Here is a 25,764-nt window from a genome sequence, read left to right as displayed (position 1 = left end):
CTGAAAGCTTTCATTGAGCTGAATTTCCCAGCTGTATTAAAAGCTCAGCGCAGCAGGCATCGGATGTGAGCTCTTGGAGCAGGGCAGGGTTTAATACCAGTGTGACATTTGGAAGAGTGTCTAGGGGAATGCACTGTGCCTGCATATTGCATTTCAAGAGCACTTTACCATTTGCCAGCCTTTTTATTTTTTCTTGAATTTCAGATTCCTAAGGGGGTTAGACCAAAAGGGAAGAGTTTTTATGCTTCCCTAAAATAACTGCTTACGTCTTATTCCACACAGATTGAAGCCCCCACCCCATCCCCCCAACTTTTCACATCACAAATGTGCAGCAGAAAGAAGAAAAAAAGCAGAGAGCATGACTCAGTACTGGGCCATACCCAGTGCTATTCCTCTGTCACTGTCTCCCTTTTCTAATCCAGTCCCCAAATTCCTCCCTTTTTGCTGCCTTTTGCTTACCCTCACTTTCTCCAGGTCCCCTGTCAGAGCAGCTGGCATTAGCAGAGCTCTTGGCCAGCACTCAGCAGTCAGACACAACCACATGTGCCACTCCTGTGGGCTGGGGGGTGAAGAATATAGCTGGTTATGTCATGTGTAAAGCAGAGTCTCCCAGATCCCATCTTGTGAGCTGCAGCCTACTGCAGATGACCACGGGAGAAAGCTGGTTTGTGTGCCACCAGGGAGACAGCAAAGTAGCTAGGCTTGTTATATTCTTATTTTCACTTTCAGTTCACAATTTAAATACCCGTGGAACAAATTTGCTTTGCTCATAACAGTCTTTTTGAATGATAATGTCATTGGAAATTTCATTTTGCCTTTGCCCAAGAAGACCAACAGTTACTTTCTGCAAGGCAGAGAAATTGTAATCTCTAAATTATTCAATACTGTACACCAAAGGCTTTAGGATCTGTCATTTACTCAATGTGGTAAGTGTTTGTGCAGTATTTAGCAGATTGATACTTATTTTCTTGATACTTGTCTTTTTGGTGCTATTGCAATTTAAATGTGGTAATAAAAATCCTATAATGCAAATGTATTTCAGCTCATGTAAAGGAATGCGATCAGCAGCTCACACATGGGTTTTTAACAGTTGTAATCAGAGGAAATGTTCTTAATGCAAGCAAGGGCAATAGAATTTGATCCTCAAATATCTAGATTTGCAATTTCTGAGTACTCGGATGTGTGATTACTGACAGGCTATAGTGCTTTGTGAGATTGGGGTAGAAAGAGCTCCTGCCAAATTCTCCTAAAATTTCTTCTTTCTTCCCTGAGCAGAGAGGAACTGCATTCCCATGATGATACATGCACTCCCACTGGAAAGCAGCCAGGTGGAAAGAAGAAAAAACCCAACAAAATACGCTTTTCTATGCATCAAGTGCTCAATACTTGTAGGGAGTTTGGCTGCCACATGGGACCTGTTCTCACCTTCTGTGCAGATGGATGCATCCCTGAACTAATGTGAATTGGCACAGCTTTGGTGTCAGCTGGGAGCTCTGCTCTAGTCCAGCTAGTATCACCTTTCCTTGAGCTTTCCCATGCCATATAGACATGTCTGATGGAGAGGGGATTTTGTAAGAGGAGGGTGAAGGCTGGAGCAACTCTCAGGGGTGGCATCTGTGTTTACTTGTTATAGCACTTCATGGCAACCACAGACCCTTTCTTGTGGATGATTGCAGTCACCCCAGGTAGATCCTGACAGGCTGGTGGGATAAGAGAAATAATGCAATCTGTGAGAACTTCACTGTGCTTGAACACAGTTATACAGAAACTCAAACAGCTACATTTTCTATAAGTGCAAATAATAATACTGCTGCATTGTTGCCTTACTGAAAGTGGCCCAGGTTCAAAGCAGGATTTGGTTATGTGCTTCAGGCAGTAGGGTTATGTGCTTCTACCAGATGGAGCTTTTAAATTTTCATCAGCAGGTTTATAAACACAAGAATATCCTTTTATCTGCCCCCAGCTCTTTTACTAATTAGCTGCAAATGCTGAACTTCAGTTAGCATGGAGTGGAGGAACAGATGAAATAATATACATTCTTACTCATGATTTTCCATCATGTGAGAGTGAAATAGACATTAATAATGACTGTTCCAGGTTTTTGGGGCTTTTTTATTGGTGCTTCCCCTGCCTCCCCCCCTTTAATACTTAGTAGTATAAATGAGTGAAAATAACTAAAAATAATGAGCCAGATTCTCTGGTGATGAAATTCTATTGCAGGCAGAGAGTGAGAGTTTTCAGCCTTGCTGTCTTTGCCTTGAATTCTGTAGGTGTTGGGCCAAGACAACACAGGGGTGTGTGACAGCTGTGCTGTTAAGTTTACCATGGAAGGATTTTACTAAGGCATTTACAAAGCTACATTTTTCCTGCTGCTGAGAGATGGCCAGAGAGGTCTAGGCTTTGAAGCACCACTGCTGTGTGTTATGAGAGAATCCCAGCTTTCCTGAGGGGTGCAGGTGCATGGAGAGGCAAAAGAAGGAGTTAAAAGCTGTCTTTGCCATTAGCAGCATGTTTGCTGGTCTACAACACAGAGTTTGTGTGCTCTGTGTGTGCCCCAGCTGAGAAGCTCTTTCTGGACCCTGCAGGCATCCAGCTACTGTGCTTGTTCCCTGTGGTTTATAAATCATTCAGGAGATTTGCACCTTTCTACAGCAGTACCAGCTCTTCAGAGGGTATTGAGGAAGGACCTCTACCTTAACTGATAACTTTTAGGCAGGCAAAGGTTTGGGTGTATTTTCAACCATCAGTCTTGGCACACAGTTTGGAATGTATTGGAAAATTGTCAGGAAAGCTCAGGAAAGGCACCACTTTGTGAATTATAGATTGATTCTGTGAATTCTGCATCCAGCTTTTCCTGTCATAGAATCACAGAACACTAAGGAGTTGGAATGGACCTTAAAGGCCACGTAGTCCCAGCCCCCCTGCCATGGACAGGGACACCTCCCCCTGGATCAGGTTGCTCAGGGCCTTATCCAACCTGGCTTTGAGCATTCCCAGGTCTGGGGCATCCAACCCTGTTGGCTATCTTGCCTTCAGAAGGCTTTGCTGGAAAAGTAATCCACTAAGAGGATAGGACCTGCTGTTGGGAAATAGAGATGCATAAATCTGAGCTAGCAGCAGAAAGAAAACTGTTCTCACCATAATAATAATGGAATATGTTCTGACTAATCAAACCCCAGAACATACCCCTGAGACACTTACAAGTCACTTCTTTGGTGGGTTGTGCTTCAGCATAAGGATGCCAGCTTTATAGGCCCTACTGACCTTGGAATAAAATGCAGTAGAATCTCTGAAGTTGGAAAAGACCTTTAAAATCATGGAGTCCAACTATAAACCTCACACTGCCAAGTCCACCACTGAGCCTTGTTCCCAAGTGCCTCATCTACATATTGTTTAAACACCTCCAGAGATGATGACTCAACCACTTCCCTGGGCAGCCTGTTCCAGTGCTTGACAACCCTTTCTGTGAAGAAGTCTTTCCTAATATCCAAACTAAGATGGTAGGAGAAAGGCAAAGCAACATTACTGAAGTCTCCCCTGACAACATGAAACCAACAGGATTTTTCTTTTCCCTGAGTCATGCAGGCTTGGTATGTGTAGCTGGAGGCAGCTGCTGCTATGTCACAAAATGTGGCTGTGAGCAGGAGGTAGCAAATAAGCCAGCAGAACACAGGGGTCTGCAATTGCCACAGGAGTCTGAGTCCAAGTGCCACTTGATTGAATTATCAGAGATGCATGAGGCTTCACTTCTAATTTAGCTTAGGCTGAGAGGTTACTGAGGCAAAATGGACCTGTTCTCTGATCTGCTATTCTGATGCCACAGCTCACTGTTAAAAAGGCCACCAAGCTTTTCTTTGTACTGCATTGGACATTGCAAGGGGAGGGAAAGTTCTATTTAAAATTGCTTAATCAGAGATGAAGTGCAATTGAGGAGAAAGATCAAAGATAGGAAGTAGGGGCAGGAAGAAAGAGACGAGGTACAGTGTGTCAGCACAGACAGTTGAATTTCATGTTAATGAATCTCTGCTTAGGAAGGGAAGGGTGGCTCTTTGTGTACCAGGAGAGAAAAACAGCCTTCTGCCACCACTGCCACTACTGAGACTCCCTTTGAACATAGCCTCCTACTGAAATAAAGGACTGCACTCTGCTTTACATTTCACAGAATTAGAAAAGACCAAGCTGTTTTCTGACTGCCTGCATCCTGCTTATGTAACTTGCAGATGACGGCTGTGCAACCTCTGGCTGAGCCCTGGAAAATTTCCTTGTTGGTGACTCAGGTGCTTGGCAAACGATCTGGTGCAGTGGGCTTGGAGATGAGATTGCAGTCAGAGGCACTGCCTGGGTACCAAAGCCCAATTCAAGGTCTCTTCATGAAACTTCTTCCTCCTAGAAGCTTGCTGATCGTCCTGGTCTTGTTATTGCCAAGTGTCCCTGTTGTGATGTATTAATTAGTGCAAAGCATCCCCCTTGATTGTTCTGAAGCGGAAGAAAACCACAGCCCTGATTGTTATCCAGAGATGTGGGTCAGCAAGGAAGGAGGAGAAGAGCTAGGCAAGAATGGGTCCTTGGTCTTTGCATTAATTTTGTCCATGGAAATTCTATCAGGGTGTGGGGAGAGCATTTAGTGTAGTGGGGCTGCAAAAGTGGGACTTCATGCATGGAGTCTCCCTTTGCAGTCCTCATTCTGAAACTCCATGCAGCCACCAGAACAGTGTTGGTATGGAGGCTGTGAATCTGGCTGAAAGCTGGAGGTCAGGACTGAACGTTGTGCTGTAGGAGTAAAATTGAGAACTATGAAAAGTAGACCCAGAGACAAGGGGAAAAAATGAAACAGATACAAAACTATCTCAGCTGCAAACCAGACTTGCTTGTGGGTCAGCTGTCATCTCCAGGAGCAGCAGATCCCAATTTCCACCTCTTTGGAAGTGTGACTGAGAGGAGCCAGGAGATCTGTACCACCAAGTAGGTCCAGGCACTGCAGTGTCAAGTCTGGGACAACTGTGAGGTCCCCAGATCAGCTCCTCTTATACCAATCTGTGCAGGAAGGCCCAGCTGTGTTCAGAGCAGCACTTGGTTTGCTCATGCAAAGAGCCTGTTTGCCAGACTGCAGTGGGAGGGGGACAGAAAAAGACTTTGCCACAGGGATGACTGGTGACTAATGAGTTTCATTGATCCTCTGCTTGCAGGAGAGAGCAATCCATCATCTGCAGCTCCTGCGGGCTGTTCTGCTGAAGGCTCTGAGGAAGCAAACGTGAGATGTTACCCAAAAGCAGGGCTGTGTGAGCCCTCTGAACCTAATGATGCTGCGCTCTCGTGGGTGTGTGAACGTGATAGTGCAGAAGATCCCAGCATCAGGGACTCTCTGGATGGCTTCTACAGAATGTATTGCAGAAAGCAGCCAGAGAGAAAGGATCCAACCTACGAGGCTGCCTCAAGGTGTCTGTCACAGAAGATTTCCGAGCTGGAACAAAAGGGCGGAGCAAAATATGTGTCACGTTGTCTGCAAATGGCACAGCTGGTCTTGAACAGAGATGGCTGTAAGATCTTTCCAAATCACCCCCCTTCTGCTTGCTTTTCAAAGCCAGCTGAAGGAGAAGCCTTGTTGGAAAACAAGAGGAGGACACCTGGACTCTCAGATGACATCCTGCAATTCCTCTTCAAGCAAACACAGGCAGAACGTAGCCCTGATGGTTCACAAGAGAAGTGAGCGAGACACTGGTTTGTTTCTGTCGTTGAAGCTTTGCTTTCACTCCAGAAAGATGTGATTTTCTAAGAAAGACATTGTTCTCCAAGCACCTCCTTCAGCACCAGATGCTCCATGGAGGGGTTCACCCACACCAGATCTTGCACCTTGCTCTCTGAAAGGCAGAACTGCATAAGGAGCATCCGTGTAACTGCTTGGGGTGTGTTCACTAATTGGGAGGGGTCATGCAGTGCTTGTTGCTGGGACATCAAACATGATAATTTGTACCTACCAGGCTTTTAAATTGGCCTGCATCCTTACAGCAGGCTAACAGTGATTGAGCCCCTGGGTGGGCATTGCTGTCCAAGTGCTCTTGGCTAGAGCAGACTGTTTGAACGACCTTGGCATGGTGTGCCCCAGCCCTGCAGAGGGAAAGTTAAGATTTCATTCTGTGCATTTGCCTCCACAGGGTGCCTGTTAGCTCTGTGTTTCTGGATATATGACCATACAGTTCATGATTGCAATGCCAGGTGAGTTTTTCTGACAGAAAAAAAAGCATGTGTGTGCATGAGAAAAAGAAAATACAGCTCTGAGTATGTTCTCTGACAGTGCTTCTGTCCTGTTTACCTCCCCACCATCACCCCCCTCAAGAACCTTCCGTTCCTTTCTGACTTTCATGATGGTGCTAATGAGATCCCTGAGGGAATGTTCCCTTTAAAATGAAACGGATCTTTCTGAGCCCGAAGAGGCTGATGTCAGTCAGCAACAGAGCAATGAACCCACACACAGCCACTTAAGGTTTCTCTCTGGGAAGCCTCCTGGCTCGGTGGCTTCTTTGTTGCTTTACTGCCTCAGCCAGGCAGATAAATGTCTTTGTGCATGTTTTCCACCCACTGGTCTCTCCACTGAAAGAGCAGTTTGCTGTAGTGATGTTGTTTGCCGGCTGGGGAGGCCGTTCTCCAACGTGGGTGTGAGCAAGGAAGCACAGAATGCCAGAGGAAGGGATGTGTTCAAGATGACAGCAGATGGGCAAAGGAGAAAGAGAGAAAGGGTGGTTGGGGTCTCAAAGGTCAACATCAGTGTGGTTACTCCAGTACAGGCACAATGCTCACACTAGTTTTGATATTTGATATCCAGTGTTCGCCAGCCCAGCTGCCGAGACCTCTCATCCACTCCCTGTCCACACTGGCCAGATCTCAGAGTGGGTATTTATGTTCCTGCATGTCACATTCCCTGGTGCAGTCCCACATGGGGCTGCTATTCCTGCCTTCCTGCCCCTGGCAGATTGGCACAGCTACTGTGCTCTGCAGGTGTTTCCAGCAAAGGCAATGGAAATTTGGCTGCTGCCTTCAGTCAGAGCAGGAGGAGGCCCAGCTGGCTGAAAGTTATGGCCAAAGTCTTAGGACTTAGTGTAATCTCTCTTTGCAAATAGATTTATATTGGAAGTGCCTGGGTTTAGTTTCCTGTCCTTGAGTCATCATGGAACCAATACATTTGGCTTTGTGGTGGTCCTACTCGGTGTGTTGCTTGTTTGGTTTTATGACAGAGGTGTTGTACATGTGCTGGAGGGCACACAGAATATTGGAGCAGACCTTCAGCTGCTCCCCCAGCATTACTCGAGTTAATGGTGCTAGGGGGGAAAAAGGAGTTGAGGATGCAGCATCAGCAAACAAACGCACAGGTGCTTGTGTGTCAAAAATCCAGATGAAAGCATCCTGCTGGCAAAAACTACAGTGAATGGCAATATCAGTGAGTTTAGCCACAGATACAGCTGGAAAAAGCAAACATATTCCTGAGTGTGCTGTCAGTAATTACAGTAACATCACTGACCCCTCTGCCAGCTCACACTGCTTAACCCCCATGGATCTGTCACAGGCACAAGGGCACTGGCATTGACAGATGTAGGGAGATTCTGCTAAGGATGTACAGGGAAGAAGGAAGGTCTGCAGTGTGAATCAGATGTTGTTGCTTTTAATTTTTGCCAGTGTTCATGCTGTTCCACACAGTTAAATTAGTTGCTGTGCAAAACCTCTTTACTGCCATTTTAAGGGAAATAAACTCCCATGAAGAGAGAGATGGAGAAATCAGAGGTCTGCATCTGAATCTCTTTAGTTGCTGTATTTTGTCTGTAGATGAGTTAGTCAGTACTTTCGGTGCTCTAAAACCATCTGATCTCCTATTCAGACTTTTTAAAAAATTATTTTAAGGGGGAAAAAAAAGGCCAAAGACATGCAATTTCCACAAAGAAAGCTTGAAAAAATAGGAAGTTCCTGCTCTTTAGCACATATCTGCTGCGGTTGATGTTTGAGACTTCCCTACTGGGTTTTGATGGAAAAGAAAAGAAGCTGGGAATGACAAAACAGAGAAAAGGTGGCTGCTGAAAGAGCATGAAGAGAGATACTAGCAGAGGAGAGTGTCAAACTGTTCAATTTTAAGGACCAACGTAGGCAGAACAGACTGGATGCAGCTGAAAATTTTGGATTATGACTCATATCTGCAAATCTTGGCTGGCATCTTGCAGAGGACCTGGTAATCTCTGTGCTGCTGAAACATGCAGTCTCTGAGAAGTTTGCACCCCTCCGAATCAGGAGTGCTGCAGTTCCTTCTGTGCACTGCTCACTTCCAGTGGGTCGTGGATATGTCTATCCATGGCTTCCTCAAGGAAAAAAGGCAATCTTTTTGTATGGCAAGTACCAAGAGTGGTATGAAGCTCTCATAGAAATGTTCCATGTTCTGTCCATTTCCCCCCAGCCTGTGCAATAATCGGAAAAACTGCGTTTATTCCTGAGAGGTGAAGTGCCTGGCTCTCTCCCTGGCTTGCATTGACTTAGTTTTGACACTTCTGTGGTTTCAGCTCACCCTACCTCTCCAACTTGTTGGCCTCCCCAGCACTGGTGGTTCTCACCTCTGCTGGCAGAGCCAGCTGCTGTCACCTTTCTTCATCCCCCAATGTCTGGAGGCTGCTTTAGCAAAGGCATTTGGGGCTTACACTGCGGAACAAATCCAAGGGATTTTTTTCCTTCTGTTTGTTCAAGGCTCACAACTGAGGAGCAGCTAACTTAGGACAGCACCTGAAACCCTACCCCAGCTTTCAGGCCTCTGGGTGGACAAGATCCTCAAGCAAAGTGTGTAAGTGAAGTAAAAGATGGGGAATCAGTCCCATAGGGTAGGACAAACAAGGCCAAAATTGATCCCCCATTGCCAAGTAGGAGGAACACGGGACACGGTGAGGACTTGACATGGCCCAGGGGTTTCCCTGCTGCACAGCCCAGGTGCAGATCCCGCCCGAGGCCTGTTAGAGGTGTGTGTGCTTTGTGCTGGGTGTTTTGCAGCTGAGCTGGACCAGCATCCCCAGAGGGGGATGTCTCAGAGGGGCAGCTGTGCTGCTGCAGGCACTGAGCCCTGCCTGTGCTCACCAGCCACTGGAGTGGGGGCTCAGCCAGGACTGGGTCTGGCAGGCTGAGAGTGCTGTCTCTGTTCCCTTACATAAATGCCTGATCCAAGCTCTTCTGTCATCCTTGCCGAATCCTGCTGCTGTTAAGTCATTCCCTCTGCTGGGAGCTGCTCCGGGACCTTTGGTATCAATGACCCTTCTGCTGCTTACTCCGACAGCGTTTTTATTTTCCTTCCCACACGGCTGCTGGTGGGAAGTGCTGATTCATGCCAGCGACCTACCCAGTCCTGGAGCCCAAAGGCAGCCAGGGAAAGCTGAGCTCCTGCCACAGGTGCTGAAGCAGGGCCCGAGCAACCCTCAGTGAAGAGAATGGGGCCAGGGTTGTTTGCACCAGCAGGGGATTTTCTCCCAGGAGTTTAAGGTGCTTTGGTGTGCCTGGATATATCAGGACATACGGTTGTTAAAACTGGTATATGACAGGCAGTGTACCATCCTATATAAACGTGGCCATTTCATTACTGAGCATTGATTTTGTGTGGGGCATATGTTTTCCCACAACACAGAAGTTCATTTTAAAAATACCCTGTTCTGTAGGCTTTCCCTAATGACTATTTTCCCCCACACATCGACTAGGCAACAACATATGCCAGCATTTCTTCCTTAAAAGTAAAATCTGGCATGTAGCACACAGAGCATGAAATAATAAGATGCTATTAAAGCAGTAGCTGGAGCTAACCAAAGCCAGAAAACTTGTGGCTGAAAGGTCAAACCTTTTTTTAAATTGCCTTTGCAATGGCCTGTTTGTTTGCAGGTGTTGAGACTTGGGAGGGAAAGTCTTATAATGAAAGAACAGCTGCCATAGAAAATTTCACCTTCAGTTCAAGCCAAACAAGCTTTCACTTACATTGGAAGGTAGGTTCTTGTAATGGGAAATGTCAGTCAGCCTTAGGGCAGGTATCACTTTCCAGCAGTTATCTGCATTGCTGTGAGATGAACCAGGAATGGTGCTAAATGGGTGCTAAAATCAGCACCTCCCAGCCAGAGAAGCAGGATGATTCTGTAATTAAGGATGCTGAGGTGGGGATGCTGTGGCTGGGAACACATTTCCAGTGTGACTTCCACCAATTAGTTTTTTCTAAGTTGCCAGCAGCTTGTTTGGGGTATCTGAGAGCTTCAGGGAAGGAGTGAAAGGGCAGGGCATTTACACCCACGACTCTAACAGCAATTCCCCTCAAAACCCTGCAATTAGAGATTCAAACAATAATAGAGATTTTGCATCTGTGGTCTTAAACAGGCCCCCCTGTTTAAGAAGCGGCTCAGCACGTGTTCTGTGAGGCCAGCTTGGTTGTGATCCTTGTTTTTGCTTCTTCCCCGGGTCTGACTGGTCCCTGAGACAAGGTGAGCACCACATGATGAACGTGTGACTGTAGACAAGTCCCGTGGCTGGTTCTGTCTCTGGGAGTGTTAATGTTGCCTGTCTGGTGTTCAAGAAGAGACTGGTTGCACGTGAATTACTAGGGAAAAAACCCATTATTCTGGGATGAGGAGACAGACTGCTGTTTTGAGGGCTGGGGGAGTCTTTCCAAAGGCAGCAGTGAAGTAGGCTGCAAATGCAATGGTGTGCTGGACAAGTGTCAGACTGATTCCTGTGCCATTTCCTCCTGTTCCCATTCCTACGGGGTGCCTCTGCAGCTGATTTTTCCCAAAGCTAGGGCATGACATCCTGCAGGTTCAGCATGCCTCACCTGAGTGCTGGCAAAGCCATCCACTGTGGCTTGCTCTTTCTCATATCCAGGGTAGCAGAGTCTCTTTCAAGGTCTCTTTTCCTGCTTTTCCTGTTTGGATCACCTTCCCACCATCAGGGTTACTAGACAAATTTACACAGATGGAGCATCTTCCTGGTATTTTCCTTTCCTAAGGCTGCCTTTAAGCTTAAGCCTTTTAAGCTTTTTTTTCTTTTTTTTTTTTTTAAGTAAGCACACAGCATTTCACACAAAGCGCCTAAAAGTCTTAAAATCGGAGTATGCAAAAGGAAAAAGGGTATTCTAATGGGAACAAATGCTAGCAAAATATCCTCCTGCATTTTATAGGTTTTGCCGTCTCTCTTTTCTAGGCTTTTTTTGTAATTGGGTTTTGTTCTTTGTGTCAGTGGGGATTCAAAAAAAAAAAGGTGATGGAAAATTTCTTGGGCAATCCCTTTTGCTGTGTGAATACTGCTGTCACAAAATAGATCTCTCAGCACTGTGTTTTCAGTCTGCAATTACGTGTAAGGGCATATTCGGATTTTTTTTTTTCCAGTAGATACATTGTTCAGTAATAAAAAGTTTATTCTGAAATCATTAGTTTGTTGCAGAAATCTGTATGCTTTCATCTTACAAAATGGAAGTTTGCCTCTGAAATTTCCATGACACTATCAACCACAGAACAGTATTGTTCTTACCAAACAGAACCCTTGCTGAGAGTCCTAGTGCTATAAATATTTAAAGAAATTAATTACTGAATAAGCCAGAGTAGTGCCCCAGTCTTTAAATATTAAATGGAACATACACAGTTGACAAAAAGCAGGCAGAAACGCTGAATGGGGCAATTTAATGGCCTTAATGTAATTATTTGCAGTGCAAAGGCAACTATTAAAGTAATTTTTGTTTAATGATGAGCAGTACTCAAAATACAAGTGCTTAAGTCCACATTTCACTTGATGAAAGAAATTTCTGTTTTGTTTTATATTCTACTACAGAGGCCCCCAGAGTTCCCCAAAGAGGTTGATTAACCAGTGTGAGTAAAAAAAAGAACAGGGGGCATTGGCAGGGGTTGTTTCATGAAGGGCTTTTTTTTGGGGGCAGCACCTGGGTGTGTGTGCAGCTCAGCCGTGCCCAGCCTGCAGGGTGAGACACTCCAGCAATCTCCAGCTGCTCTCTGGGCATCAACTGCCTGGGAACCCCAGTCCTGCAGTGATGCCAATCCTCCAAAAACCAGCCCAGGGAGAGGTGGTGGCAGCTTTTGGGCACTGTTCATTGTCCAGGACTCCGGGTCTGGTCAGGAGAGTGTTGGGGTGCTCTTACTTCCTCCCTTGCAGAAGAAGAGGCACCCGGCGCTGTGAAGGTTGCTTCTGTTTTTAGCAGGGCAATTTGGTGACAGCTGAGGTTGGGAGAAGGTTTTACTCATAGCTGAATTTGTAAAGCCATGAGTAATTGTGTCAGGGCAGCTTGTGCCCCTGCTCAAGATCCAAAAGCTGCATTTTAGCTCGGTGACCAGTTCATCTAGAATGGTCAGTTTTGACTTGGAGTCCAGCAGATCATTTTCTGACAGACAATCAGGTGAGAAGGGGCAACACAAAAAAATGAAGCCTTATGACTAAAAATGTCAGTGGTGCCCACATTATTAGGCAAATTCCAGCATTCTCTTCTAGAAGGAGATGTGCCTGTTGTTTCCCACCGGTGTCATCTTTCCCATGGAGATATTTACCACTGGAATTGCAGTACCTAACTTGCATTTCCTGCCTGCAGCAAGCAATGCCAGCGAGTTGCTACTAGGGAAGGACCTAGGAAGTGGCACTTCATGCTGACTGCAGTATGAAAAAATTGTGCCTAGGCCCCAAAGTATGTTGTTTATTTAGTTATTTAATTATTTTCTATTTATTATTTTAAACTTTGTATTGCAGCACAATCAAGTTTTCTGCCATCTGAGCTAACAAACTGAGAGAAGGATGACTGGGGAGGAAGAGAGGTACGTGTGAGCAGCATATGGGAAAATGTTCTATGGAAAACTTGGGATGCTGGGGAAATGGTTTATACTTGGTCTTCCCTGTCTCACCTCTGTTTTGGGTTTGGCTTTTTTTTGGGTTTGGTAGTTTCTTTCGTTCTGTAGCCTGTGAGTGGATCCAGAAGCCCTGAGGATTTAAATCAGGTAGCCCAGGGTTTTTTCCAGAAGACCACAGCAGGGTCTGTGCATGTATTTTTCATATCACTTGACAGCTATGACACGCCCTGTAGGCTTATTTTAAACCTCTTTTCAGTTTGGCTGTATAGTCTTTGGCCTCATTCCTGTGAAATGGATACATCACTGAAAAACAGGAGCTAGAAGGATCCTGCTTGGAAAAGGGTTACAAGTGAAGAAAATCTGCTTTTTTAAAAAAAGAAGACTAAGAAAGACAATTGAAGAAGAGTTAGACTGAACTTTTAAGGTTCTCAAGCAAGCACACCCTGTAAATTCTCTGGATTTTTTATGAAGAAAGTCTTTTGACTATAGACTAGAAGTCAGTTTCTAGCAGCTGTTTCTGCACTGCCTAAGAGCATGTGGCATGAACAAAACCCTACAGTATGAGGAGCTATATAAATACAGAAAAGAAATAAAAAGATCCTTGCCCATGCTACAGAAATCACCCATCTGTACCACACAGGGTCTCTCCACTGCAGCTCAGTTTGCTGGGCACTGGTACCATATGCTAAGGCCACATCACCTTTCACTTTTGTGGAAGAATGACCTAAAAATGTGTCAGCTGTGCAGCTCCATCATCCTGTATGTTGCAATGAGCACTGCATATAACAAGCTTTCTGAAAGGATTTTGGTTCTGTTACTGAAACTGGATAGTTGATGGCCTTTAGGTGCAGTTGTCTTTCTCCAGACCCATCCTCTTAGCACCTCCTGAATGAAGGAGATGAGTTTGTTCATGAAATGGGCTGCGGTATTTTAATGCCATAAAAACTAATTGGCATCCAAGAATGAAGATAATCCCCACTAGCACATCTAATTAGAAGAGCAATCCTCATATTCCTCATGCAATCTCCTCTCAATTTAGAAGGAGCTCAGGCGCAGAAATTTGCTCATCATCCTTTGAAGTTCCAGCTTCTAGCATGAGCCAAATGTGTAATTTTTTTAAAGCGTTTGTATTTGAGAGAATCCCACAGGATAAATACTGTTTATTCATAGAGCAGTAGGTTGTCACAACATTGTGAGGCGTGGATGTCACTGCAATCAGAGTACTGACACAGCTGAGAAAGGAGGTTGGGGTGTGCCACTCACAGCTGATCAAATGAAATGTGCCTTTGCCTGCAGTAATCCTGATTTAGTGCAGTCACAGCTCTCTTCTGATCTGCAGAGAAACTCACCCCAGCTGATACCTGGCTGTAAAAGTCCATGTGAAGTGACACTGCTTTGAAAATAGAGGCTGACTTAATTAACTGTGGGCAAGATGCTTAGATGCTCTGGTTTTCCAGTGCTGGCAGAAAAGTGTGGGATCCTGTTTTGGAATTCAACCCTGAAGACAGAGTTGGATATCCTCCAGCCAGTTCTGTCACTGCTCCTGTCAGGGACCTCCTGCAACACTTGAAAATCTTTGTAACCTCGAACCTGATGGAATCTGAAGGCGTGAAGGTGCTCCCATGTAGACTCTGATGTAACTGATGGCAAAACATGCTGTTTATATGCCTGCAGAAGCAGAGAACACGTAAAAGCCAAATGTTTCACTCTAAAATTTCTTCCTCATGAGCAGCTGAAGAGGTTGAGGCCAGGCTGAATCTTCAGACAGACAGGAGAGGACATGGTGGGCCTTGGAGTCAGGGAAGGTTGTCAGTCTCTTGAAACAGACTCTTGACTTCCCAAAGCCAAGGCTGGAGATTTCCAAAGAAGCATCTGCCCGTGGGGCTGGCATAGGCAGTACAGGATCAGCATGCAGGAAGGGAGATGGGGAAATGCTGCAGGTGGTTTGCCTTCCATGGTGGCCAGGTTCTGTTGTTTTGCAGAAATTTTAACTGAATGCAAGGTGAACAAGGTGTCTGGCTTTGCCTCCTGGTGTCTCCTCCAGGCTGTCTCCTGAAACAGGCTTCAGCTGGAGCTGGGATTCCTTTTTCCCTCAGGCACCGATGAAGCTGCTGGTGATGGGAGCTCTGTGCTTGTGTCCTGTTTTCTCTCTCTAGAGGCTGTGTGCTTGTAGCAGCCTGCCATTGTTAATGGACAATAGAATGGCACACGGGATGATAACAGAGGGAACTGCCAAGTTGATGTATAGATCCATTGTCCTCAAGGAACGCTGGCAATTAGAGGGCCATCTGCTTGGCTCTGAAGACAAACAAAAAAGAAAACTGAAAATACACCTAAAATTGGAGATGGTCCTCCGAGGGTTAATGAAAACCAAAAGGAGTTTCTGGTCTTTGCCTGGCTCTGACGGGAGCCCGGTGGAACATTCAGATTTTCCCTATGGAGACCTCGTTTTCACTTGTCATTTTTTTAAGCTTTCTGTTCAACTGAAGACTACTTGGGGCAGCGAGGGCTGTTAAAGGAAACTATGTAAAACTTGATCTCTGTACGCTTCCTTTGGCTCCCCAGAGCACCACCGCAGTAAATAAGAGGTTTGCCTGTGGAGATGGATGCTGAGGGCAGTGATTTCCCCGGTAGAACTCTTGGGGAATAATGTGTGCCATTCGCTCCCCAGGTCACAAAAAGTACTGGGATTACTTCCCAGTCGTCCTGGGTGTACTGGATAGGGGTTGGGGGGGGGAGACTGTGAAAGGAGGGAGCAATAAGGGGAAGGGACAAAAACCTTGCAGGAAGAAAAGGCTGCAGCAGCACCTGAAGAGCTTTGATCGGAAGAGGATGTGGAAGCTGTTTAAGCGAGACAGGTTAGCGCACCTCCTCCCTTGGGCAGAGCTCTGCTCGGCATCCTCTGACGGTGGGAAAGACCTACGGACGGTACCGCATCCTCCGAGCTGGAGAAAGAGGCGGGGAAACGCCGCTTTCCCCTTTTTCCAGAGGCACTGCGGGGCCGCGGGATGTACGGGGGTCCTGGAAGTATCGGCCGGGGGTGGAGCGGGAGGAAGGGAGGGCGCCAGCGGTAGTTGCCAAGGAAGGCGAAACGAGCTGGGCTCGCCCAGGCTGTGAGAAAGTTGCCCAGCTCTGGAGGGAAGGGGTGGGGGGTTCGGGGGCGGCGGCTCCGGCACCGGCACCGCCCCCGGGGGCTCGCAGTGACGCAGCTCCCGGCGGGTCCCCTCCGCCCCCGCTCCCCTTTTAAACCACGCCGGAGCCGCCGAGCGCAGCCCAACCGAACCGAACCGAACCGAACATGGGGCCGCGGGCGCTGCTCGCTCTCCTGGCGGCCGCCGCCCTGGCAGGTGAGCGGGGCGAGGGCTCATCCTGCCGGGAGAGAGCTGGGAAAGGAGGGGAACGGCCAGGGAACAGCCCCGGCGGGCGCAGGGAGGGATGGAGGGATGGAGGGGAGCGCTCCGGGGAGGCGGCGGTGGGTGAGGGACCGGCAACCCGGGTCGCCCCTGTGGAAGGAGCGGTGGGGATGGCGCTGGGCGAGGGCTGCTCCGTCTGTATTTACATCCCAGTGCAGCATCCTTGCACAAAGACTTTTCGGTGCCTTTTCGTTACGAGGGTGCAGCTGGGTTTTTGCCAGCCGGTGCTGGATGCTGTGGAGGTGATGGCAAGCTAGTGGGTCTGCAGGTTTAACTAACAGGGGGGTTTATTTTATTTATTTATTTATTTACGTTGCACGTGGCATTAAGTGCTAAAACCCCGCTGTGAAATGGACCTTAAACACAATAGAACGAGGTGGTGGCTTGGGTCTGTAGGGTTTCATGCATACTTACATCATTGCTTGAAAGAGTCGGTATCATTCTGGGTTGAGTATTTTGGCTTTAGGTCTGTTAGAAGTCTCCACACTTCTGGGACTTGTACAGAGGCTGCGAGGAAGTTGACTGTCTTCAAGTGCCTCTATGGAAGTCAAGGAGGGAGGGTGGAATATGGGGAGGAGAGACCCCGAGACAGAGAAGCCCACCACACTTTTACCATAGATCCTATGGGGGTTCATTACCAAATTTTTTTTTTCTGTTCATATCATCAAACATCAGGTACTTCTTCACATTCTTTGTGACTGCCGTGCTTTCAGATGTTGAATTGGTTTAACATTAACTTCAAGAACTTTCTAGTACTCCTGCAAATGAATATGCCTAAATTTCAGTGATCCTGCCTAGGAAGACACAGTGACATTTTGATGAGGAATGACACTGCACTGAGTCATCTGCACTGATGAAACAAAGCCATGCGGGCATTTCATCAGGGACCCACCCGAAGATCTGTTCTAATCTTGGAGATGCAAGCAAAAACCGTGTGAATTTGCCATGCATTTATCATTTTTCATGATATTCATCAACTCTCAGCACTTAGGCAAAAATCAAATAATCTGATCTTAACTGCCCGGGCAGACTTGGTCCAGGAGGATAAAGCAGAGCCAGGGCTTAGCTTTACTCAGTGGGGCTGTGGTTTGTTTCTTGCTGTGTATTGAGGTGCAAGGTTTCCATGCAGGCACGTGCTCTGGCTTTGCTGTCTCTGGAATCCCGCAGTGGTCCCGTCTGCTGTGTTGCTGCAAGCACGTGGGTGGGTGCCCTGCTGTCCCTCACCCCTCCTGAGCACACGTGGAGAGGGAGGCAGCCGTGTTGGCCAGCACCTTCAGTTGGCAGGGTGGCCCCAAGGGAGCTCTTGCCAGCTGACGTGGGCTGGCAGTGCCAGCACCCGGGTAAAGTGGGGCATTGCTGGTTCCCCACTGCTTTCCTGGCTCAGTCCTGGCAGAGCAGCTGCCTCAGTTTGTTATTTCAGGCTCTGGCATGGGTTGGAGGCTCTTTCTGTTTATCCAGGCAGGTTAATATGACATATGTCCAATACCATTTGGTTCTCCTGACGTTGTTAGGATGCTCCCTCTTTGTTCATGCTGGCTTTCACTGTTGACCAAGCTCTTGTGAGCTTTTGAATGACACAGCTAAGGCAGTGGGTACAACCTGGCTTTGTCTTCTGGTGCCACTGAGAGCACTCAGGGGGTGGCCTGAAGTAGGAAAAGATGTCAGGAGTTTGTCTGCTCTGTGCTTTATCACATCACCCGGGTGCCACTCACAGGAGATGTGCTGTGGCTGCATCACTAAAAGGACAAAACCAGATGTTTGCCCTCGTGCCTGTCGGGTTTTCTCAGGGGCTGGAGGAGCAGAGGAGCCTTCCCCAAAAAGAGGTAGTGAAGGGGTTCATATACCTGTGCTTTCGTGTGAGTGGAGTCTGGGAGCAGCTCCTGCTGTAGAAAGAGCTACAATCCCCAGCACCTGTGGGACTGAGAGAATGTCTTTTTAAGAATTACACTTTTTTAAAATTTTTTTTTTTTTGTCTCCTGCCCCCATGTATGTACATCCATGCAGCAGGGGGGTCTGCAGCAGTATGGCAATTATTTGCACACTGGGTTAGTAAAGGAACTCAGAGCTTGCTTCAATCAGCACTGAACACCAGAGATGGGGGAGAGGGTTGGCTCTGTGCAGCACCATTTCCCCTCACACACCACCTGGCCCTCTGGGGGAATGCTGGGGGAGGGATGCAGTGCTATTTTAGGGGAATCCCTTCTGTGCTCTCCCTGTGTGGGTTCCCTTCTCTGATGGCACTTGTATACGCAGGGAAGGGATGGGGGCTGGAGAAGCACATCCCTACGTACGTGCTTGGGGGAGAGCACAGAAATACCAGGAGTTATTATTGTGTGATGCTCAGCTGTTCTACTCTTGAGTCAGTGCTCCAGGGAATGTCTGCTTCCTCTGCCAGCACCGAGGATAAAGGTTGTGTTGCTTTAAATAGTGTAAGGCTACATGCTCCTGTCTTCCTTGGGGCAGTGTTCATTCTCCTGATGTTGGGAGGTAAAACTGACCTCCTTTATCTACATGATGTTCATCTATTTCAGGAGGTCTCTCACTGACCCAGCCAGAGAGAGCTCATGGTTGTATTTTAGGACACTCTCCTGACTCGTGTAAGGACTTCAGAGCTGCACCCCAAGCTGTGTGATTGTGTGCTGTGGTTCTGCACTGTGTGGGAGGCCTGAAAAGCCAGGATTCAACGGGCCCTGTTTCCACACGCTCCTCTGTTGGCTGGCAGAGGTGTTTAACCTCACTCCTGGAAATCTCCAGGTGGATGGGAATTGACACAGTTTTATTAATAACACACAGCAGCCAAGCTCATTAACCAGCTGGAGACATTGCAGCAGTGATGACAAAATAAAGCAGCACAGAGGTTTTATTGGCAATAGCTTCTTTCCAAAAGCAAATTCCTTGGCCCAGGTACAGTAGAACTGCTGTAAAGAGGTGTGAGTTATCCCACATGTCTTCAGGGCAGAGAGACAGGGATGGGTTGTACTGCTTCCTTCCAGAGTAATTTTCCACTGAGATTTGAGGGGGCTTTGCTTATTTCTTGGGATGATAATGGACCACTTAGTGAATGGAAATCTTCCTGTCCCTTCTGGCTCTCTCCATCCTTCCAGGAGCTGTCTCCAAGTGAGATAGCATTTCTCCAGCAGGACTGGGACAGGAGCTGCTTTAAAGTCTTTAAGAATGGTCTGCTGTTGGCAAGGGGTGCACCTAGAGCTTCTTCAAGGAGCTGAAAGATTTTTGGGGTGCAAACCCATGAATCAAGCTTGCTTGTTGATTTTATTATTTTTTTTACCATCAAACAGGTGCAACTACATAAGGACCTGTTTTGAAGTAAAGTTCCATTTTGGAATTTAAGCGTGGCTTTCTTTGGCATTGTATTTTTTGTGGGTGGGATTATTCTTGGTGTATATTATTTAGTGCTACAAGTGTTACCATGCCTCTTCTCTCGTGTTATGCCTCAATTTTACATGGCTTTTCCATCCAAATTAGGAAAGATTTAATGTGGAATGTGCCTGGTTTAGTTGACTGCCAACCCAAAACTCAAGCTGTCTCATCTGACCCATTTGACTGAGGACTCCTGTCAGTGATGCTTGCATTAATTACTGGTTTTTTTTCTTCCAGGTGCCAGCACAGCTCCAGTGGAAAAAGACCGTACTGAAGAAATGGTGAGTAGCTGCTTGTCAAACCACGCTCAGAAAATATCAGTGATGGGTTCTTCCTTTCTTTAAACTCTTAGGGCAACGCTTCATTTTTTTTTTTTTTTTCCCCCCCAAGGGTAAATTTTTAAAAGCTCATGGCTGGTGTGGAACCTGGAGTGCCTTTAGGTGCCAGGAGATGCCTGCCTGCACCTCAGTGTTTTCGGTGGAAATGGGAGCTGGTTCCTGCATCAGTGTGGTACTTGTGGAGCTCTGCATTGCACAGCTGCTTGAAAAGTGATCTGAAATATTGCACAGTACATGTTGCTGTATTGACAGCTTTGGGGAAAGATGAAATACCTACAATTACCAACTGTGTAACAGACTTCCTGATGTAGTCCTATTCTCCTGTTTTGGAAAGAGATCTTACCCTGTGTGATTAAATAAATGTCATCAGCTGCTCCCAGACCATTTAACCTGACACCAGACCCCCTGCACTGGTTGTTGCTGTGATCATTTAGGTCAGCAAACACCTGGTAATAACCAAAAACAGTTAAAAGACAAACGGCTCTATAAATGTTTCATTGTCTCCTCCCAGTCATCCCCACAGATTGTCAGCCTGAGGTTCTTGAACCCCCAGCAAACAGGAGCACTTGTTCTCACCAACAACTTCAGCACTTGAAGATCATTTTATACAGAGGAGATACTGTGGTAGTGCTTAGAATCAGTGCACATTGTGTCACTTTCCTAAATCAATCAGTTTTTTTCTGCTTCCAGACAATCCAGTTGAATGTTCAGTGCTAAAAACCAGGCAGGACTTAGAGCACACACACATGTGAAAAGGTGTGGAGTGTATCCCTTACAGAGGTGTTTTAGTGCATTGGCAGTCCACATTGCCTTTGCAGTATCCTCATTTGGACAGATCCTACAGGACAACCCTCATCCTCTGAATGTGTGTTGTGCCTGTTTATCTTACAGGGCATGTTACCACATGTTGTTTGACTCTCCTTTGTACTGAGCAGGGTATTTAATATTTAAAGAGGTACAAAAGAAGCCCCTTGCCTCTGCAAACAAACGGGGAGATAAAAAGGCCTGTCTGTTCTCTTCCTACTGGTACAGGAGTGAGGGGCAAAGCCCAAATGCACAGGATTACTCAAAACTCATTAATAGTAGCCTGAACTCTAATCTCACACAGGCTTTTCTATGAGCTGGGTCAGAAGTAAAGTTTCCATTTTTGCCATGAGGATTTTCTTTGCTGTTTTGTCTCTCCCAGGTAACCCGGTGCATAGTGGAGGTTCTGTCCAATGCTCTGTCTAAGCCAAATGCACCCCCCATTAATCCTGAATGCAAAGAAATCCTGAAGAAGAGTAAGTACAACGTTATCTGAACTTAGGAATTTGGGGCATGGTTTCTCCCTGGTGTTGGAGCTGGTGAGCTGTTACTGTGTTGGAGCCTGTGTGAAACCAGTGCCTCCAAATTTCAGTACCAGAATTCTGGTTTCCTTCTGTTCAGTCTGTCTCACTCAGGGAACAAATAGCATGACCTGGGAATTGTCAGGGATTCTTGGCTGGCACTTGTGGCTCTCCCCTTGAACGACTTGGAGAGTCTGAGAGGACTTGACAAACTTTTTAGGTAGCCTGAGAAGATGAAGCATAACTATTGCATAGCATCAGATTTCTTTGTTTTTTTTTTTTTTTTCAATCTGTTTAAAATAAAAAAAATTGCTGAAAAATCTCTGTTGTTTTTTGGGTAACTTGAATAGATGGTTTTCTTTTTATTGTGATGGGCCAGGTCTGACATTCAGTGAAGTGAACACAGCTCCCAGATCCCATTGATTTTTAATGGGAATGAGAGCTAGCTTGATTCAATACTAAAATGTGATCACAAAAAAAAAAGCCAAAGAAGAAAAATTATTTTAGAAATTCCAGGGGAACTTGTACAATGCCCAATTAAGTGGTGTTAAATTAATTAATTAATCAGTTAATCCTTTTCCAGACAAGCATATAAAATAGTAGCAAACTAATTATTTTAAAAGCAGAATTAAGAATTTGATTCTGTCCAAATTTTGTTGTTACTTTGGGAAGCCAGTCGTTTCTTTGAAATAACAGTTGAATGGAGGGTTGGATTACTCCATGATGCTGCTTTTGTTATTGTAGGTGATAAAAATGACAGAGATAGAAGTGAAAACAAACAGCCTGAAGTGAGGCAGCCCAAAGATCCAGCAGAGACCGAAAAACATCCTACTGGGAGCGTGGAGGAAGAACAAAGACAGGCAGAAGAGGAATCTAAAAAGTATATGGAAGGAGGTGATGAGGAGAAACTTGCTCATGAGGAAGGCAAGAGCAAGGAAGAGGAGGCTGGACACCACACACCTGCTCAGGACGAGACACTTCACACGGAAGAAAAAAAGCACTACCAGCAAACTGGGAGAGAGGAGGAGAGGAATTACCACAGTGAAGAGGAAAGTAAAGATGGCAAGTGTTGTGAAGAGGTAGAGGCTGCTGTTCTCACCAAGAAGTCCCAGTCTGAGGGCATGAGCATGGATGAGTTCCATGGTGGGAATGATCAGAGCCCCAGGGGCCGCTGGCACCTGGAGGAGGGAATGCAGAGCCCTTACAAACAAATTCGGGAAGGTGAAGAGGAAGAAAGGAGTGGGAAATACCACCATGAGTCTCAGGAACGTGGTTTCTCCCAGCAGCAGGAGCGTGAAGAATCCGAGGAGAGTGAGGAAAGAGAAGAGGGAAAGGAACCCTACAAACCCAAAGGTTATCATGGGAAGCACAGAGCAGGTGAATCCTATGAAGAGAAGAGAGGCCAGGGTGGTGAGAGGGGGGAAGCAGCTGGGGGATCACACCCAGGGGAGGCCAGTCTCTGGGAGCAGTGGAAGCACCGTCAGAAACATCGGGAAGAGTCAGAGGAGAAGGGTGGCTCTGCTGGGAGGCGTGGGCCTGAGGAGCTGCAGGAGGAGAGGCCTGCAGGGCAGGGCGGTGAGGAGCACAGGGACAGCTGGCAGGAGAGCAGGGAAGAGGAAAACGAGAGGCATCACCACAGCGAGGAGAGCAGTGAGAAGTGGCGTGAGGAGAGGAGACACCATGATGGATCACACGGTGCTGAGGGGAGGATGTACCTTGCTGATGAAAACGAGGAAGAGCTGGACCGGTATCTCAGCAAGGAGAAGCAGCGGCGTGTCGGAGGGAGATCCCGTTTAGGGAACAAAGCAGAGGAAGGGTCACAGAAGGCCTATGCTCCAGAGCACCAGCGGCAGGCCAGGAGGCACTACAGCACTGAGGACAGCCTGGAGGAGGAGGTGGAGGTGGAAAAGAAGCGTCACAGCAGTGACCAGGTGGAAAATGAAGAGGAGGAAAGATTTGCAGAGAGAGAAGAGTACAGAGGCCATCTCCCTGCAGAGAAAGAGAAGAGAACTGCAGCATCCTACAGGCCTTTCTACCCACTGCTGTGGTGGAAAAGCCGGCACTTGGACAAAAGGGATGGTGCAGGGGAGCAGCTTCTGAAGGGCAGGCCTGCCCTGAGTGAGAAGAACCTTTTCCCTGAATACAATGACTATGAGTGGTGGTCAGAAAAGCAAATCCAGAGCGCTCTGAACCACAGGCGCACCGAGAAGAGGAATCCCGGCAAAACGAGCAGGTACGGTGTGGAAAGGCAGTACAACAAGATGGATCAACTTGCACAACTTCTGAACTACAGGAAGAAGTCAGCTGAACTGCCAGAGCTGTACACCTCTGGAGAAGACGTGAAGAAACGTAGCGTGGCTGGGAATGACAGAAGGAGCCTAAGCCAGAGGCCCCTGACGGAAGAGGAGGTAAGAGCACAGCAGTTTTCCTGCAAAGCTGGGGGAAGCACACTTCCAAAGCCATTCCCAAGGCAGCTGGGAAACTGTGCGTAGAAAAACAAACAGGATTAAGTCACATTTTGAGAGTAGATCTTCAGTGATTTAGAAATTTGCTTTCTTTGAACAGTGGAGCTTTTGGTTTGCTGAACTACCCCAGGGCACAGTTTGTGGGATAAAGACACAGCTCCTGTCTGCTGCAAGGCAGGAAGGGAAAGACTTTATTCCTCTTTGGGCCCTGCCTCTCCCTCGAGGCTCTACAGACTGACAGAACAAAGGTGCCATTGCAGCAGGAGCAGAGGGAGAACTGACAAGCATCACTTGGGCTGTGGGGCTGTTTAAAACACAGAGCTAAAACGTGAGTTGGGTGTTCAGAGGGAAACCAGCTGCCCGTGGACTTCCCAGCCAGAACTGCAGAGCAGAACCTGCATTGCACTGTGAGTCCAATTTACATGTGTAGCTCACACGTTATGAATATCTTTTTTTTTTTTTTTTTTTTTGGTTGGACTTCCTGTTCTGCTCTAGTATCCAGGAAAAACTGAGCCTCCACCCATCAGTTAGCTCCCATCAGCCAGATCCTCCTCGTGTGTGTCACTGTTACCTGTTACATTGCACAAAGCTGTGCTGGGGGCAGTGGAGGCTGGACGCTGATCTATACAGATGTTAATTGGTGTTGACAACAAGTCATCGTGGTAAAGGATTGGCTGCATGAAGCTTCTCCTGCTCCCTGTGCTTGCTGTGGGACCCTCACCTGAGCCCTAGGGACAGCACCTGTAGCTGTGGCATGGCAGGAGGCCACCACTGGGTAAGGCTGCTTTAAATCTACAAAGCACGAGGCTGTAATTAGGGCCAGCTCTCAGAATTAAAATTTTGATGCTTTCCCCAGCCTCAGTTCGGTCCAAAGCAGGGAGTCTCACCAATCTCTCAAGAATGAGCTGCACTGCTGTTAACACCCACTCTGCTCAGGGACTGGGAAGTGGCAGGACAGAATCTGCCTTAGAAATGGCCTTTCCTCTCCTTTTCCATGGAACAAAACATTTGCCAGTGTTAATAAAAATGTGTAAAGCGCTCTCTGTTTTCACAGGAAAAGCAGCTGGAAAACTTGGCCACCATGGATCTGGAGCTGCAGAACATAGCAGAGAAGATCAACAGCCTCAGGAGAGGCTGAAGGTGTCTCTTCAGTTTTTGTGTTCTGTTGTAAATTCACTGCCCCTGGATTGTTTGCCCTAAACCCAGGAAATTCTATTCACTTGTCCACTCTCGTGTAGTGATTTACACAGCTCAAAGTGTCTTTAATTTGCTCTTATGCTCCCGAGACCTGAATGGCATGAATTTTAGTAATATAACCTTTTGTGTGGGCAGGTATTTTTAATATGCTTTTGGAGATAATTGTGTTAGTGTTCTTCAGGAATATATTTGTCTGAGTTTGCAATAATAAAAACCATTGACCTTGGACCAAACCTTCTCCTTGTTCATGTGGCTGGGGTGATCTCAGAGTGAGCTGGAACAGGTGTGTGTGTATATTGTGCACAAAATAGAGGTGCCCCACCAATCTCTTCTAGAAGTTACAGGGAGCTTGTCTGTGCATTTTGTCTGCCAGTTTGCATGAGCATGAGAGGGAAGAAGGAATGTGAAATCTCAGTAATGATTTATTTCTTGTTTCCTTACTGATTTTCACTGCATTTCACAAGGATTATGGCACATTTGAAAACTGGGATTCAGTGTTGAGACTGTGTCAGTTTGGCTTTGATCCAAATTAACTCCTGACGGGTTCCAACACTGTTTATTTCTCAAACTGATCCATTATTGCAAGTATGCTTTTCCCATGTTATTGTTTATATTGTCACAGGATCTAGGATAAGCAGCAGTCTAAAATGAAGAGATGGTGAAATCTATGCCCTCTCCTTTTATGGGCTGTTCACATAAGGAGGAGAAGAAAGGAGAAAAAAGAAACTTCCCAAAAAGTAGAAAAACAAGAGTGGGAAGTTTACAAAAAGCAAAACCTGTAAGATGTAGTGTACCTGTTCTCCCAAGAGAAA

At 46.7% G+C, this 25,764-nt stretch overlaps 2 protein-coding genes across 5 annotated transcripts in view; both read left to right on the top strand.

Moving 5' to 3' along the window:
* The window catches only part of SHLD1 (shieldin complex subunit 1), a 59,344-nt gene extending 53,627 nt beyond the window's left edge, over positions 1 to 5,717 (top strand). The window contains exon 5 of the mRNA XM_062490663.1: positions 5,187 to 5,717. Within this exon, the coding sequence (XP_062346647.1) occupies positions 5,187 to 5,707 (521 nt within the window). The 3' untranslated portion in view covers positions 5,708 to 5,717. The remainder of the gene's footprint in view (positions 1 to 5,186) is intronic.
* Positions 5,718 to 5,887: 170 nt separating this feature from the next.
* Positions 5,888 to 25,161, top strand: CHGB (chromogranin B). 4 transcript variants are annotated; one of them, XM_062490661.1, is made up of 8 exons: positions 5,888 to 5,903; positions 6,153 to 6,213; positions 8,719 to 8,812; positions 12,739 to 12,803; positions 19,865 to 19,908; positions 21,152 to 21,245; positions 22,035 to 23,698; positions 24,810 to 25,161. In XM_062490661.1, the coding sequence occupies exons 5-8, from the start codon at positions 19,906 to 19,908 to the stop codon at positions 24,891 to 24,893; spliced, it is 1,845 nt and encodes a 614-aa protein (XP_062346645.1). In that variant the 5' UTR covers positions 5,888 to 5,903; positions 6,153 to 6,213; positions 8,719 to 8,812; positions 12,739 to 12,803; positions 19,865 to 19,905; the 3' UTR covers positions 24,894 to 25,161. The 4 variants fall into 4 exon arrangements, 3 of the variants coding, with proteins under 3 accessions (XP_062346645.1, XP_062346644.1, XP_062346646.1); XR_009933097.1 differs by lacking the exons at positions 5,888 to 5,903; positions 8,719 to 8,812; positions 12,739 to 12,803 and adding an exon at positions 24,251 to 24,530 and having other exon boundaries at positions 6,183 to 6,213; XM_062490660.1 differs by lacking the exons at positions 5,888 to 5,903; positions 8,719 to 8,812; positions 12,739 to 12,803 and having other exon boundaries at positions 6,183 to 6,213.
* The last annotated feature ends 603 nt before the right edge of the window (positions 25,162 to 25,764 follow it).

Source organism: Cinclus cinclus, chromosome 3, assembly GCF_963662255.1.
Source record: "Cinclus cinclus chromosome 3, bCinCin1.1, whole genome shotgun sequence".
NCBI classification, from domain to species: domain Eukaryota; kingdom Metazoa; phylum Chordata; class Aves; order Passeriformes; family Cinclidae; genus Cinclus; species Cinclus cinclus.
This window is presented reverse-complemented; position numbering and strand designations above follow the sequence as displayed.